General features: G+C 41.7%; 2 protein-coding genes across 2 annotated transcripts; both read left to right on the top strand.

Moving 5' to 3' along the window:
- The first annotated feature begins 1,153 nt into the window (after positions 1–1,153).
- On the top strand, positions 1,154–6,494 carry LOC145443376 (TLC domain-containing protein 4-B-like). Its single transcript, XM_080321348.1, has 7 exons — positions 1,154–1,676; positions 1,728–1,817; positions 1,883–1,941; positions 2,548–2,642; positions 2,705–2,778; positions 2,843–2,995; positions 5,751–6,494. The coding sequence occupies exons 1-7, from the start codon at positions 1,495–1,497 to the stop codon at positions 5,926–5,928; spliced, it is 831 nt and encodes a 276-aa protein (XP_080177474.1). The 5' UTR covers positions 1,154–1,494; the 3' UTR covers positions 5,929–6,494.
- A 6,968-nt stretch (positions 6,495–13,462) lies between these two features.
- LOC145442737 (uncharacterized) lies at positions 13,463–16,532 on the top strand. The gene is made up of 6 exons (XM_080320718.1): positions 13,463–13,794; positions 13,866–13,907; positions 14,553–14,621; positions 14,692–14,795; positions 14,945–15,073; positions 15,473–16,532. The coding sequence occupies exons 1-6, from the start codon at positions 13,476–13,478 to the stop codon at positions 15,752–15,754; spliced, it is 945 nt and encodes a 314-aa protein (XP_080176844.1). The 5' UTR covers positions 13,463–13,475; the 3' UTR covers positions 15,755–16,532.
- The last annotated feature ends 1 nt before the right edge of the window (position 16,533 follows it).

Raw genomic sequence — 16,533 nt, forward strand, 5'->3', positions numbered from 1 at the left:
AGGAAACGAAGAGTCATCAGAGAGAGAAAGCAGTATGCTTGCGGATGTGCTGCAAGCAAGGCCGTAACAGCACTTCGTCAGCCCCCCCCCCAAAAAAAACGTTGGTCTTGGGCCCCCCGTTCTGGCCCACTTATTGGAGTCGCGTGTTGCATGGCCTAAAACTTTATATGTCTTGGTGCATCGCGGCGCGGTAATGGCGAACGCTGATATGCCAATTTCTATAAATCTTGCGTATTTTTTCTTGGGGGAAGGGTACCCATTAATCCATATATCTGGCAACTTGAAATCGCGCACAGCGCGAAAAAGTTTTGCAAAAGTTGAATCAATTTAAAAAAAAATACTCTATAATTTGTGGTAATTCACGAAATAATTTTGGGCCCCCTACGAGCTCGCCTCCCCGCAATTGGGGGGTTTGGGGTGCGGCAGTTACGGCCCTGCCTGCAAGGTCCTGCATAAGACGACAACAATAAAAAAAACTATTTCACATCGGTGGACTTTTAATATAAGGTTTCTGCATGTTTAGTCTAGTCTATTGAATAAAAGTTGCTGCAGACACGCGTTTAGACTTGAAGGCTACTGGGAAATCCCGTATCGCAGAGTGGTAGTTACCTGCTTGCCGGTTGTTTCTTCACTCTGTGAGTACTTGTGTTCCATTGGGCAATGACAGCATGTCATCGCATTCGTGCGACTATGGCGGACTGAACTGCAAGGTCATGACCAGCAATAACCCTGTATCGCGACTAGTAATATTTTCGCTCCAAGCCGAAATTTATATTGCATCACATATAAGAGACATTTCGTTCGTTTATAAATATTTCGTTTCAATGTAGTTGAAATACATACTACATTCCTTGAAATCACACACAGCCAAATAATTCTTGAGAAATAACCGATAAACGTCGAAATATATGGTCAGTAAGCAAGGATTTCCATAACGGCAGGTTAGAGCCGACGGACTTTTGTGCAACATTTTGCGCTCCAGTACTATCCTAACATTGTGCTTATTAGTCGAACGACTTGTCATAGTTGAGTGAATTTGATCTCCACATGAGGCAGGCCCACTGAGCAGGCCGCATCAAAACATTTTATGCCTCGAGGTGTGGCGTAGGCGTAGGCGTATACTATGGGTCTCTCTGCATGCTAGTTTTCAGTGAGTGTTCTAGTAATGCGTAAGGCGGAACGCGCGTTGAGGTCAATGGGCAAAACATCAAGATCATGTTGGTTATATTTGCACATTTAGAACAATGGAAGCATAGACCGGATAAACCACGAAGGGAACAGTAGTTTAGACATAATCGGCACTGTCATCCGTTACATCTGGATGATTTGCTTGGTAGGCTACCGCTTGGTCCATTCTGCCTCCCTTTAGTTCTGCGCTTTGTTTCTTGCATAAGATAAATCACAGATACATAAGGCAAATTAAAGCTTCACTGTACCGTATTATCCGAGGTGAGTAATCTAACGTTATACAATTCTCACTGAAGTGAAAGAAATATGGCATATTTCGAATGGGATATTCTAAAACTCCACCCCAGTGCCGGACAACACTCGCTTCAAGTGGTCATGAGTTGGATATTTTTTGAATTAATGACCCAATTGTTGAAGCCTTACAACAAGTTCCTGTTGCCTCCTGGTAGATCATACTCTTCTGCTGAAAAAGACGCACTGATCGCAAGGTATTAGCGCAATTGTTGTATTTCCGAAACACGGTCCGTATACTGTTACAGAGTGATTTCATCTATCCATTCTGCAATCGTTTGCACTATCTGCGTATACTGTTTCCTATATGATGATGCATCAAAGCAGGATGTCTTTTGGTAACTTACCTATACCGCTTACCTACATGAATTTGCGTAGCTGTAATTGTTTTCTATATCTTCAGGGGCGATTCGTGGTATATCAGAACTAACTTGTCCATCTCTATTGGATTCTTTCTGTCAGGTATGTATACCTTTAGTTAGAAATCCCAATTTCTGCGGTGACTTATTGCATTATACACTTTGAATGTACTTCATGTCTTATATTTTGGCGTGAATAGTTCAATGGTTGTATATCAAGTTTTATTGCTGACCGAGCCGTACTGCGTCGTTACCAAATCGCCGTCACTGTGATATGAATGACACTGTGACATGACTCTGTCGCTTGACTTCAATAAAATAACTTCAGTAAAATATTCTTGCATGATATGCAATCTAATGATATGTGGACTATTCATCTGATTAATGAAAGTGTTGTGTGATTTACTTAGTACGTGTCTCAGGCTCGTCCACCGTTGCGATGGAGCAAACAATAAGGACCTGGCTATTGTTTTAGGGATGTTTGCATAAGGCCATTCTACGTCTATGGTGTCAATATGGATTTATGTATCCTATCGTGCTTTATAATGCCTAGAACCTAGCAATTACATAATATTTATGTTGGAGATTATATTATGATATATGTTTTCACAATTAGGCGAATTATTTCCGAACCGGTTCATATATTTATAATAAAACTGTAATTCAAATTCACTGCTCTCTGTATTTATTGTCGAATTTAAATCACCAGACCTCCGATACGTTCTCAGTCACATGGACGAAGATGGGGGTTGGGATTACGTGGCCCATCATTTGAGTGCCCTGTGGCCTTTTTCGATGGTCGCTGTGAGTATGTATACCTTTAGTAACACCCCGATTCTTTGTAATTTACGAATTCCCAATTTCAGTTTGTTGGATGCTTGTCGTATTTCGCCAATTTTCGCGTTCTAGCTGAATTTTCGTCGCCGTTATTGGCTATCCGGTAATCATAGAATATATTTTGACCTGACGACCGTTTTATAAACCCTAATTTTTCCATTCCTAAGGTGGTACTTGTCGCTTATTGGCAAGAAGGATTCGAAGGTCTATATTTATAATGGTCTCGTCATGATGGGTGTGTTTTTTCTCTGTCGGATCGCTAGTCTGCCGTTTTATTGGTATCAAGTGTATCAAGCAGCGTTGACGGATGAATTTTTCAGGTAGGCCTGCATAGGCATACCGAATTCAGTTTTCTGACCCGCGTTCCATTGTGTGTTATGTGATGGTATACTTAGCGAGTAGGCTCCTACTGAAGTCTTGCCCACCGAAAGCTACACGAAGTGTTTTGGGTAAAAATATTTGCATAATTAGAAGTTGAGTAGTATATTCATATTGAAATGAACCCGAATATTTTCGGCTGACACTCGCCAGGGGTAACCGTCAGCAACTAGTGGAGATCGGCAATCGGCAAACATCTGTTGGATAATCCGATTTGTGCGAATAATTATCGAGACGACAAATTTCGGGTTATTGGGAGGGGCCGTTCACACTTCCGCTTGTGTGCCCTGGAGTCGACTTTTATCAAAATACACCAACCAAAACTCTGTCAACAGAAGGAGTTCGTGTACCGCCTAACAATGGTGCACTGAACGCTCTCTCTTTCATGCTGGTGACGTCATATTTTTTGATACGACTGTTGATATACAATGTTCTTTCTTATTCTCTACGAGTAGGGCTGGGCAAAATCGAGTACCTGAGTGATTCGATTCTGAATCACCTAATATGCTTCGAGTCGAGTCGAGTAATCGAGTATCACTCATTATGACGTCACAACATATTGTACTATGTCGAAGTTCAAATATGTACCTTTTATGCCACCACAAAGAACATTATGGCTGTTATCCGTCACATTAAAGATGCTTTGGTATTTCTTCGACCATACCCATTTCATTGCACTTTTTGACAATGTTGTGGGATGATCATGACTTGGGAAATGTGCTATTTCCAGTAGGCCTAACGTTTGTAGCTTTTGTACTATGTCTGGTATGCTGCGACACGGCCAATCAAGGTTTCAAGGCTTCCTCTCGTTAGTAAATTAACTATCAGTTGCGAGGAGCATATAATTTCAGTACTCGAAAAATCGTCTTTTACTACTCGACTCGAATCATTAAAATTAATACTCGATTCAGATTCGAGTACTCGAATCATTGTGCCCAGCCCTATCTACGAGTTGGTGACGATTACCCCTGACGAGTGTCAGCCGAAAATATTCGGGTTCATTTCAATATGAATATACTATTCAATTGTATATTGAAGTTCTGCACTTCCAAGAATCTCTTCAAATAATTAGGAATGAAATTGTTGGAATGTCGGTAACACGTGGGAATTATATTTCGGTAATGGCAGCCTCGCAAATGACTGTTTTAAATATTCAGTTTAGTTTGGGTGCTCATAAGTTTTTCATCAATCCTACACCTCAAAATCATGATGCCATCAAAAGATGCCATCGCCCATCCCTGTAGCGCTGTACCGTTTGAGGTAATGCATTTTCTGATATCGAAGATGTCCGCGGATGCCGTAGGCTATTGGCAAAACATATTTGCAGCTATTGATCGATCCACTTATACTTCAAACCATTCCAACTGTAACCGAAGTTTATAGTCAGGGCCTCAGGGGCCGCAAAGAAACGCGCTACCACTATTTCGGATTGATGAGAACGCCATCTAAATAAATCACCAGTGACGGATGTTACTTATCGCTTCTCGTATCAAGTTATTTCCGATGCATTTGTCTAAATTAAAATGTAGTCACGTGGGATTACTCTCGAGGTTAGCAAACGACATTTGTTTGTATAGAAACAATAAACAACTCAATCGGGTCTTTACAACTTGAGGAAATAACGTGAAGTTTGCCTGTTCGGCGCGAAATGTATAATGTATAGTACCTATATCACACAGATAGGGCGTGTAGTTTAGTGCGTGCATGTCAACACCGCGCGACCTTTGGTCACGAAAAATATTCCATCGCCGAACTCGCGTCTCTTACCTGTGATTGTGAATCGACCGCAAAAGGAGACACACGTCTGAACTCAAAACTACCATACATTCGATCTAACAAGGGTTTGCCGCGCAGAATACCAACTGGCAGCGATATGTCTTTGTCTAGCCAACCTAATTACTCCAAATCGCCGCATTATTAGTCGCCTCCTAGTCTTCGGAATAACTCCAATACTCGTGGTTTTATCAAGAATCACCCTTGTCGCATAATTACCAGCTTGAATTCCGTATATAGTTTGATTGATATGGCCCATTCTCTCTACGAAAACACGTACAAATGCGGCTGTTAGATACTAGGTCACGCTGTGACGTGTTTCCGCGGCCCAAAGCGTCCATAAATAAATCGATAAGATAAATAGCATTATTGCAAGTTTATACTTAGTTAGAGCTCGCCCTGCTGTTCAGCCATAGTTTGTGTCAAGATCTGAACAAGCTTGGACTGATGGATTGTCATTTGTCGTAGGAATATAGCCATTAATCACATATCCATTATACACGCTAATGAATACTCGACATAATTTTACATAACCGCAAGCTTACAATTCGAAATCCAAAACGAAGCTATACTACCTCACACTCGTGGCAGTGTAATCGCTAACGCACCTTTCACGTATCATACCGCGTACCGAGTTATTGTTAACCGCAGATAAGATAAGTATTGGCGAGTAGCCTATATATGATAATGTAATGGAATATAACTCTGATCTCGGAATAAAAATATGCTCCTGTCAAATTTACTCCGTGAAAACGTTCCGTAACGACTCAACAGTTGATATAGGCTATCAACCCGATTCCGCTATGGAATCTAGATAAAAAATAACCGAATGCATGTCTTCCTGTATTAAATAATATATATTAGGTGTGAAACGCATTTTCGCTGTCTGCGACTGCGATATACTCCGATTTCATTGTTTTTCAGGCTGGGGCTGCCGGTTCTGGTTTCGTGGTTACTGCCATGCGTAGTGCTGGACGTCCTGAACATACTCTGGCTACGTAAAATGGTTCTGGGGGCGTGGAAAGTGCTTGGAACGCCTAAAGTGGAATTAGAAGCGCGGCCTGCGAACTTTCAGCATGCAAACGACAAGAAAGCAGAATAACGTACGGAAAGCGCTGTTATGCGATATGTGGGCGCCTTTCGAAGCTCGCGTCGCAAGCTCCGATATCCGTACCGGTGTTTTCTAAATTTAACTTAAGCCGAAAGAGCCTCATGAACCTTGAAGCGAGTGTTACCAGAATGGTAATGCAATTGTCAATTACGGATTTTACAATTTTGTGTACGCAATTATGTATGTACCTATTGATATGCTTCAACCTTCACCGTGCAATATTCTATCAAGTTTTAAAAGCATCTTCTTGCATCAGCGTTTATGTGCGTTGTGCACTGTGCGGCGGTAGAGTGTATTGTAACCATGACGTACTACCGGCAGCGTGCGGCCAGGGGAGAAAAGTGAGGCAGTGCCGTGCCTGTCGCCAGCAAAAGTAAAAGAAAATTGTGAAACCTACAATGATTACGTAGGTATTTTATGTCTATGTTGACGACTCACCAATTTTGTACATTTTTACACCCAGCACGGACAGCTGATGCAGGATTATATATGAGTGCCAATGTACGATATACGTTGGTCTTTGATTAAATACTGTGCATGAATATCACGTTATATGACATTGTTTTGTGACTATGTGCGATAGGGATATGAGAGAGAGTCAGGGCTCAACACCGAAGTCTTCTTAGCTTTCAGATACTGGTCTTACAACGAGTTGTTAACAATTTGAGATAACACTTGCAGAATTGTGATGTAGGCTACGCTAAGTCCGAAGTAGAACATGAAGTCTCTATACTACACGATGTAGAAAATTTCCAGATCACTTTATAATATAATGTTTCATTTCCCTAAATGATGAAAAACGGCCGAGAAACCCTGTTCTATACTATTCAATTTGCATCAGTGCTTCTAAAATCTAGACTGGATCTTGAATTGCGGCACGATTCTCTGCTATCTTTTATGCCAGTCGTTCGCGAATTTCATAATAGGGTCCTTTCCCTAACAACGTCCCCTCTAAGCTGCGCGCACTGCGGACAAAGACCGTGCGCACAGAAAAATCTGCGCCGGGCACAAAAAGATTATCACTATATCTTTCGCAGAAGGCACTGATTATCACCAGGCCAAACTGAAGATCATTTTCTATGTAAAAATGTAGTAAAATGCGATGAAAAACTCGACTCCGACGCGGCGAACGTCAAAGTTTCGGAAAAAATCGTGGAATTTGGGAGTTTAGTCAAAGTAATGACCCTTTTTTATCCCAAAATGTTACGCGCTGCTGTGCACAATGTGCAAAGGTACCGCGCAGTGAGTTGGTGAGTGCGCGCAGACTAGTGAACATTAGAGGGAACATTCACAGGGACCTACACAATTATTACAACTATTCCTGGACTATATATTCCCATCGACCAACCATCGTGGCAGCTTCGTACTAACGTCAAGGGATGACAATCCGCCAGCTACTCAGCTACAGCCAGTGAGGCTCGTCGCATTTGCGACAACTGATTAAAAACAGCAGTTGAATTACTCGTTAGCGCCACCGCACGCATCCACATCTCGGCAGCACCCAGCCTGTGTCGCGACTCCAACTTCAGTCCAGGAATCGGCGACAATGTAGGTTCGTCAGTCGCAGTGGCGGCTCGTCCTATAGGGCAAGTGGGGCATCGCCCCACCTAAAATTCGGTTCAATAACAATAATTTATCATTTATAGACGCACAGCAATCAATATATACCGACATCCCAACGCAAATCGCATTGTGCTTTCGCTTGTTAATGCCCATTAGGGCGGTTCAAAAATAACCTTTTTTCCTTAATCTTGCGGGCTACGTGATTAAATCGTTAGGTTGCCTTAAAAAACGACGCATACCAAATTTGAATTCATTTCAACCAATATTCGCGGTTTACGTAGAGTTTGAAAATTTTGAATTTGCCCTGAAACGCAAAAAAAAAAATTTTTCAAATTTTTCTGCCAACCCCATGAAATTGTTCGGCTGTCTTCAAAGACTATGCAAAACAAATTTTACTCAATTCCAAGCCGTAGAAGCGGAGTTATTCCAGTTTTTCGATGAAAATTATTGGATTATCCACCGATCAAGGATAGTCCCAGAATTATCAAGGAAAAACTGATATAACTCCACTTCTACGGCTTGGAATTGAGTCAAATTTGTTTTGCATAGTTTTTGAAGACAGCCCAACATTTTCATGGGGTTGGCAGAAAAATTTGAAAAATTTTTTTTTTGCGTTTCTGGGCAAATTCAAAATTTTCAAACTCTACGTAAACCGCGAATATTGGTTGCAATGAATTCAAATTTGGTGTGCGTCGTTTTTTAAGGCAACCTAACGATTTAATCACGTAGCCCGCAAGATTAAGGATAAAAGGTTATTTTTGAACCGCCCTAATGCCCATATATAGCGAAGTCTCCGCGAAAATCGAATTCTCTTCTGTGTTTTCGCTTTGCGAATGGCTAGCCGGGGCATGCCCCGGTAGCGCTCAAAACAAGCTTTCACTGTCTATTATCTCAAAGCTATTGCGAAGAGAAAAGAAAAAAAACAATGATTTATTCTCTCCTATTCATAAAATTACCGAGCAGGTAGGACAACATAGCCTCGTTGCCCCTAAGGTGTGATGTAACAATCGTATCTATATCTGAACTCGGTTACCGTCATATGCGTGGAGTCGGTCTTTGCTGGTATAGGTCCATTTTGACGGTGTTTCACACCATGATAATTCTTGAAACTTGGTGTGTTCTGTCGTGATGGTGGTATTTAACACTGCCCCAAGTTTCAGGGTTGGTACTTGAAGATAAGGGCAGTAATTCCGTTTCCGAAATTGAGTGTGTGCTGACCCGTCATGTATCGCAAACAGATTTTACTCATAAGCCGGTATTGGTGTCCGTCCATTGATTTTGACGACGTTCCATACCGAGATCGGTAATGACATTCGGCACGGTAAGTCTTAATGATAGTATCGAACGCTGTACCAAGTTTTAAGTTTGTCACTGAACTGTGTTAGTGGTAATTTCGTTTCCTAAGTCGAGTGAGAGCTGACTCGTCATTTATCGCTAACAGATTTTACGCAAAGCCGGTATTGGTCTCTATTGATTTTAACGATGCTCCTTACCTAGATCCGTCATGAGCTTTTGCACGGTATGTCTTGATTTTAGTATCGAACGCTGTGCCAAGTCTCAAGGTTGACACTCAATGATTAGGGCAGTAATTTGGTTATCGATGCCGAGTATGGTAGAGATGTGCGCCGATCTGACACTAAGCCTACCTAACACATTGCGGATTTCACGCAAAAGCCGGTAACGTTAACTGTGTTCCATACTGAGATAGGTGACGAGACGATGATATCATGAAACATTTTACTAACATTCTCGTTTTGCATTCAAATACTTACTTTTATTTTATATTCTCCAATGTCAATTTCACCGTGAAATTGTGGTCTTCAAGCCATTTGCTTACAACCCCCTGTCATGCGCGATATTTCGTTTTCGATGACGGCTAACAGCTGATCTGATCACTTGATCAGCCTTTTCCTCAGTAAATTTTACACAAAATTCGGTGTTGGTCTGTTCCAAACAGGCTGTTCGTATTAATTTTGACAGTACCATACCGAAAAGGGTCATGAGGCTACTTCTCGATGATGTCATGTAACAGTGTACTAAGTTTACAGCTTTCATTCACTTATTTATTCGGTAATATATTTTCCAATGCCGATTTAGCAGCACTGCAGCAGGCTTCTAGACAGTAAGCCATTTGTGTTGGCCTATGTCACAGTCTCCAGTTTTAAGGCCAAAATCTCCTATGTTGTTCCGAGACCGAAATTCCGAGGCTGCTTTCGTCTTACTTTTTCAAATTTAAAATGATGTGTTGGATTCAATTTGGCAGGTCCAATCTATGAGATAACAATGGCGTTTGTGTCTGAACTCGTTGACCTTTGCGGTTAGGCTATAAAGGTTATAGTCTTATGTCTGCAGATTGTTAGCCAGCGGTCAATTGCGAACATGAATCGTGTTGAATTTCTGCTCCTTACGCCGTTTATGCAGTTTCCTTCAGAGCAATAATTAGAGGTAAAGAGACACGGTCCTTATCAGCCTAAAAATTGTCCATTGATCTAATTGTACGCGGGAGGAAAGCGCACTCTTACCTTTTTCCCAACATATTTCGATAAAAATGAAGTACTGAGGTCACTGGCGTAGCAGCATGTGCTGCCGCCCCTGGCTCTCGCTTAAAATGCCGCCCCCCTAAGTAGACCGCAGCATATTTCGACATATAGATTTACGATCAAGCAATCTTATCAATGAAAATAAATACAAATAATATGCCGCGTCTCAGCCTCACCGTCTCAACGTTAATAAGGCCAAAAATAATATTGACAAGAAATAGCGAACGAATGTATTGTGCAAATAGAAAATCAATAGCCGCCTCAAAGCAAAATCAGCAATAATATCCTCAAATTCACGTTTTTGAACGTAGTCTCTTTCTATAGACAAAATGAATAAAGCTGATAGCCGATCATCATTCATGGTAGAACATAAATAAGACTTAATCAGTTTGAGCTTTGAGAAGCTTCTCACACAGTTCGTTATTGAAACACCAATGGTCAGATAAAGTTTCAGACTCGAGCATAAATAAGGTGTCGAATCAAGTAGCTTTGCATTAACTAACCACTGTAAAACTTCAAGCGCTGTTGCACCACGATCAAACCTGATTTCACTGCTCCGCACCAACTTCTTAACCCTTTTAAAATCTCAATTTGAACAACTTCATATGATCATAGCTTAATTTGTGTTCGTCCTAGAGGCCTCATATTGGTTTGTACGAAAAGCTAGCAATCTTCTGATTTATACGAACCCAAATTCAAAGGTAGGCCTATAAGGCATGACAATTTTCGCAGCTAACTCCAAAAAGTCCACCTCGTCGTCATAGGTGCTTCTAAAAACGCTGGTGAATAAATTGTGACTTTCGCTTTGCAGCAGTGCGTGGGAATTCAAAAATCCAAACATATCATTTTAGTGGTGTATGCCGGTAAACCTAGTTTCAGCTTCAAGTTTAAATCTGTCCGAAGCTTGAAACATGCATCGTCTAACTTCTTCAACAACACTGATGAGGCCAGCATCTTCTGATTGTTCGCCAGGCATTCTCCTTTTTTTGCGAACTCTCCGAACAATCGGCCTTGACGGCTATATCGGAGTGGCTCCGACGTCATGTTAACATATTAATTCGTGTTTTTGGAATCAGCGCGACACTAGCTTTCGATTGAGAGCTGTTTGATTGAATTTCAGCTCACGGGACGCCAGCTATAGGTCTACCAATTAGACTTCTTTAAGCCGGCTGTGCACACTGTGCTGAGCGAGATATAGTGTGATGCGTCCGGTTTCTTTATCGGTAGGTCGTGGGTTCGATCCCCGGCCGGGTCAGACCAAATACTCGAAAACTGGTATCCGCGGTTATCCCGCTAGGCGCTCAGCAATCACGGAGGAGAAAAAAACGGGGGTGCAGTCTAGATGCCCTTACTGTAAAGTCCGTATCGCATCTCCGTCGTCAACGCATCTCGATGATGCAGGCGAAAAAGAATACCATCTCTCTCTCTCTCTCTCTCTCACTGTACAGCCTGATTTTGCCGCCCCCTTGGAGCCTGCCGCCCCTGGCGCAGAGCCAGAACCGCCAAGTGGCTGCTACGCCACTGGCTGAGGTATAAGCGAGGATAAGGACGCCTTGTTATACACTTTTACACTGCTGGTGCCAGAGGCAGTTTATCTAGTTGGAACAAAATTGGGTATCGTGATCAGAATCATGAGGTCTCTACTGCAAACGGTGTCTCGATATTACCCGATCGTCGACATTACTCGGTTAGAGTTGACTGGCTTATATTCCAATGCATCTTTTTTTTCGAAGTAGTAACCTGTGGTGAACTTTCAAAATTCCTATAGTTGAAAAATCGCTTTCTATCAACTTTGCTGCAGTAACTGGCTTTTTTAATATCATATTGGCCACTCCGATTTCATCCGAAGAATCCAAGCGTGGTTTCAGCACATTATAACGCATCGAGACTTCTCTTAGAATCGGGATGTGAAAAGATATAGGCTCGATGAGTTATAGTAGATGTGCTCAGGATTATCAGCGCTGTCATTATGGGTATTCCAGATTTCAATGAATTCGTCATTGAACATCTTGCAACTATGAAATCACGCCGCGCGCAATACGCCTACTGATACAAACGTTAAAATATGCAGGTATGAACTACTGTACTTCATATTTTCTTCCGAATAATTTGAAGAGTGTCAGCTCGAAAAGCTTCGGGTTTTAATATATTTCTGTCATGAATATATTATTAAAATTTGAAATGCGTAAGCCTAGTTAACCATGCCTAATATCTATACACCATACAAACTGTGTGTGACGACCACGAAGTCACATTTTCACGTCGGAGTACACTATTGTGACGTCATTTAGATTATTAACATCGCATGTACCCCTTGCCCCACCACCCGATATTGTCACGAGCCGCCACTGGTCAGTCGTATATTATTTTACTGTTGAAACAATTTTTCGATGTGAACCAGGAAAATGAGCCTGTTTTTCGATTCGCATTCCATTAGTCCCCAGAGTCGTCCAAACACATAAAGTTGTAGACGGTTGGGGTACAACGAACACGGGAGCCTCACACGTAGAGGTGCAATTGATTTGTTACGATGATAGGGGTCGAGGTATACCTGATAGAGCGACTCGATCAGCCGACTCAGCGGTTTAGATATGCTGAACGTTCAAACTTGATGCTTGTAAGCTTGATGCCACCGCTATATATTACGACAATCCCAAACAATTTGCAAAACACAAATGCCCATACCCATACATCCATGTTGAACAAAATTTTTGCTTTCGCAATGTTCAGTATCATTAAAAGAGCAACAGTCACAATTTTCATTCGTCAAACAGTTAAATCCGTTCGATTGTGTCAAAATCACGCAAAATGGGCCTATCGCCCTATCTTGGATGAGAAATTGTCGTTTTTATCCTATTGCCGTTGCTAATATCAGCGGAATCAGAAAACGCGACCTATTAACATTCGTCACATTCCTCGATAATTCTATATTATGGGTTTCTATATATTATAATTTAATTGTATTAGTATGTAAATAAATCGCGGTAATGTGCTGGGGTTGCACCGAAGTAGCAAGCTGATATTTTTCAAATGATAAAATGACACGAAAGTGTATCTATGGTTGTTAGTAATTGAAATCGGGCATAATCAAGTAATGTCAAAAATCAACAAGCATCATTCACGTGAGATGAGTCACGGTCTTGTTGCTACAAATTTCTCTGCCTGAAGCGTTCACTAGTTTTAGGCTTGCATAAAACAACAATTATATGTCCTCCGGAAGAATATCCTATCCATATTGATATCATTAGATTGCTTGATTGTATAACATTTAATAGTAAAGTTATAAATTTAATTCTTAGTCGGTAAGTCTAGGTCGCTGCCCAAAGATAAGGAATTGTACGTATAGCCTATATATGTACAATGCAAATATCCATAAGTGATATTAGTGTCGTCTTACTCATTTAAAATCGTTGTTCTCATCATATTTCGCTAACCATGTTCTTATTTTCTGTGGTAGGCAATCACAGCATGTTGAAGGCTTTGCTCTGTTTTATCATAACAACTGTGGTGTCGATTCAAAGATGCACGGGCTACACGCGAGCAGGTGTACCTGACGACTTCATGCTATGTCGCAAAGTCCCCGATATTTTCGGCTCAACTGAGGACGACGATGAGACAGATGTAGAGGTTGCGAAACGGGGACCGGTAGGAATTAACGGTCCGACTGGTAGGCAGGGCCTTCCTGGGCCGAGAGGCGAGCCTGATTATGCAGAAGTGTGGGAAATTCTCAACAAACAATCCAACATCCTCAAAGGTATGATCCATATCGTAGTATAATTGCTTCCACTACATGTCCCGTCTAACGCGCAATGTATTTTATGACAGCTCGACTGGATAAAATGGAAAAAGAACTGGAATATTTAAAAGGTAGGATCATTTACAATCTGCATGAGTACTTATAGCCCCAACTAAGTTAGCCATCTTATATGGCTAGAACCTCCAACAAGATAACCCAGTTAAGGCGATGTGTCATTAGCGTACACACGGCTTTTACCAGATTCAACCATAAATAGGAATACAAAGTTGGGATTAGACAAGTGGTTCCCAACGTGGGAGATTTTGGGAAACAAGGGGGCGACTGGCGGCGATAAGGGGCGAAAATGTTAGAATACCCAATGAGATTTCTTTAAGTAACACGATCAAAAATGCGCGTAAAGACGGCTTATTCTGCATATGACGCGAAAAAAAGATCAACTCAATGGCAAGTAGACGCGGTAACCGGGTTTTCCGAGCACATACCATCTCGGAAAATGGTCTTTTTTAATGAATTCACCAACGATCATAGTTTAGTGAATAAAGTTCCCGCTTACATGTCCTCTTTTTCGGATATGTATACATGTGGGGCGAAAATTTGTGTCGAAATTGATAAGGGGGCGATGAGTCGGAAAGGGTGGGAACCACTGGTTTAGACGATTGTTCAACAAAGATAGGTTAAATATATCTCCCACCCATTGCTGCCTGCAGCGGCGTGTATATGGTATCATGCGCTTTCATATTTTTATTCTGCAATAGCGAATCCGCCTACAGTCTCTGGATCCGTCTACACCGGACCTACTGAATCGCCGGAACAGATAAAAAATAGTAAGATACGTCATATTCGTCGGATATTGCGTGGTGCTTCAACACGGACCATAATATTTCTGTTTCACAGATAGAAGATGCATGAATAAATTCCTAGCTCCTATTAGCATCGGAAATAGATGCTATGCATTCCATGGGAGCGATGGAGTATCATTGACCTACGAATATGCCCAGGTGAATATAATTCGTATATGAGGGGTTATGAAAAGTTAGTTTATTACATTACACGTCCTATCTCTGCTAGGGTTACTTCAAATTGTGCAGTTGCATTTAAATTATGTAACGATAAGGGGGTTTGCGCAACGTTTAGCTTTTTGGTTCAGTCAAACTGTTCAAAGAACGGAGGAAGGCTTGCAAATCCCGATTCCAGGGAATTGTATCACAAGATCTATGATTTCGCGGATAAAACATTCCACAATGTCGTCCAGGCATGGGTCGGACTAAAATATGAGGTACTGTATATTTTCTTTCCATTAATTGCTGCATCAATCAGTTATCAGATACCTACTGCACCCAACAGTCAGCTGGACTCGCGGGTGTAGCCGCAGAGAGCCGTTCCTTGCCACCCTCATCTTGTACCGCCGACATATTGACGTCAGATTTACTCACTATAGTCACTACGACAGTCACAGTACTTCCGCGATTTACGTCCTTGTTAAAGATTACTCTCCACGTCAAATTTCAATCCGAGCAATGTCACAAGAAAAGTTTATTGGAGTTGTCCTTCATATACTTAGAAATTCACTATTCTCGTTGGTCGGTATGGCTATTAGTAGAAATCAGGTCACATTGAGCGCTTGTTTCAATTATTTCGCCTTTCCGCATTACGTAACGCTAAACGTGCTTCACAGGAAGACAAACTCATACACAGCGACAACAGCAATTCCACGTTCATGAAATGGATGCCCTACTACCCCAAAAAGGGAAACAGCTATTCATTCTACCGACAGTACACCGGCGTAATCATGTACATCGACACCAGTTCTTTCGTCATCGGGCTTCAGAATCTGCGACCGGAACGAAGGAAGTACTCGCACGCCATTTGCGAATACGACCTGGAAGGAACACTGCCGACTCCAACTAGCTTGACAACTACGACAACGGAAGATCCAGATGATTATTACGAATATTAAATCGTCAAATTGAATGAAACGATGTACAAAAAGATATTGTTTGCACAATATAACTGTAGTTTGCGTTGCGTCTGTTGCTGAGTAAAATTGTTGCGAGCTCATCTGCAACCGAAGCAAACCATCACTTCTCGGCCTAAAAGAACCAAATCATGATACAAAAGCACTGCGCTCACTTTTGAGTGGATATCGACTTGATAGCAATGACAGTTTCACACGAGTGAACGTTGAACGGTACACAGAACATAAAACTTGACATAAATAACACCATCTTAGCCCCGAATATTTCAATGACTTCTTTACCTCTGAATCAAAAGCGCACAAGTACAACACACGCGCGTCCACGTCGTCCAAATATCATATGATCGACCGAAAAGATCATCGCTCCATCAAATATGCCGGACCTGATGTGTGGAACAGTATCCCGCCGGCCATCCGACAGTCGACGAGCATGTCCACATTTAAGTCGAAATACAAGCAATTACTACTAAATAAATACAGTCCATCCTCAAGATTACCGGACCACGACTGACCTATCGATCTCGCTTCCCATGACATGCCGCCCTATTTCTTGTCGCTTTCTTTTTCTATACTGTATTCTTTACTTTCATTCAGTGTGCATGCCTCCTCTTTACTACGCCTAGGCCAAGGTGGGTGTCCGATTCCATTGACAAATCCAAGTCGCTTCGACATCTTCCTGTCTATTCATTGTATCGCATTTTTTGTGGTGTATTGAACTGATAAAATTGCTAATAAACCAATGATGAATGATGATGACAAAG

Source organism: Botryllus schlosseri, chromosome 7 (assembly GCF_051294905.1).
Source record: "Botryllus schlosseri isolate E-star chromosome 7, Bs_hap1, whole genome shotgun sequence".
In the NCBI taxonomy this organism is placed as follows: Eukaryota; Metazoa; Chordata; class Ascidiacea; order Stolidobranchia; family Styelidae; genus Botryllus; species Botryllus schlosseri.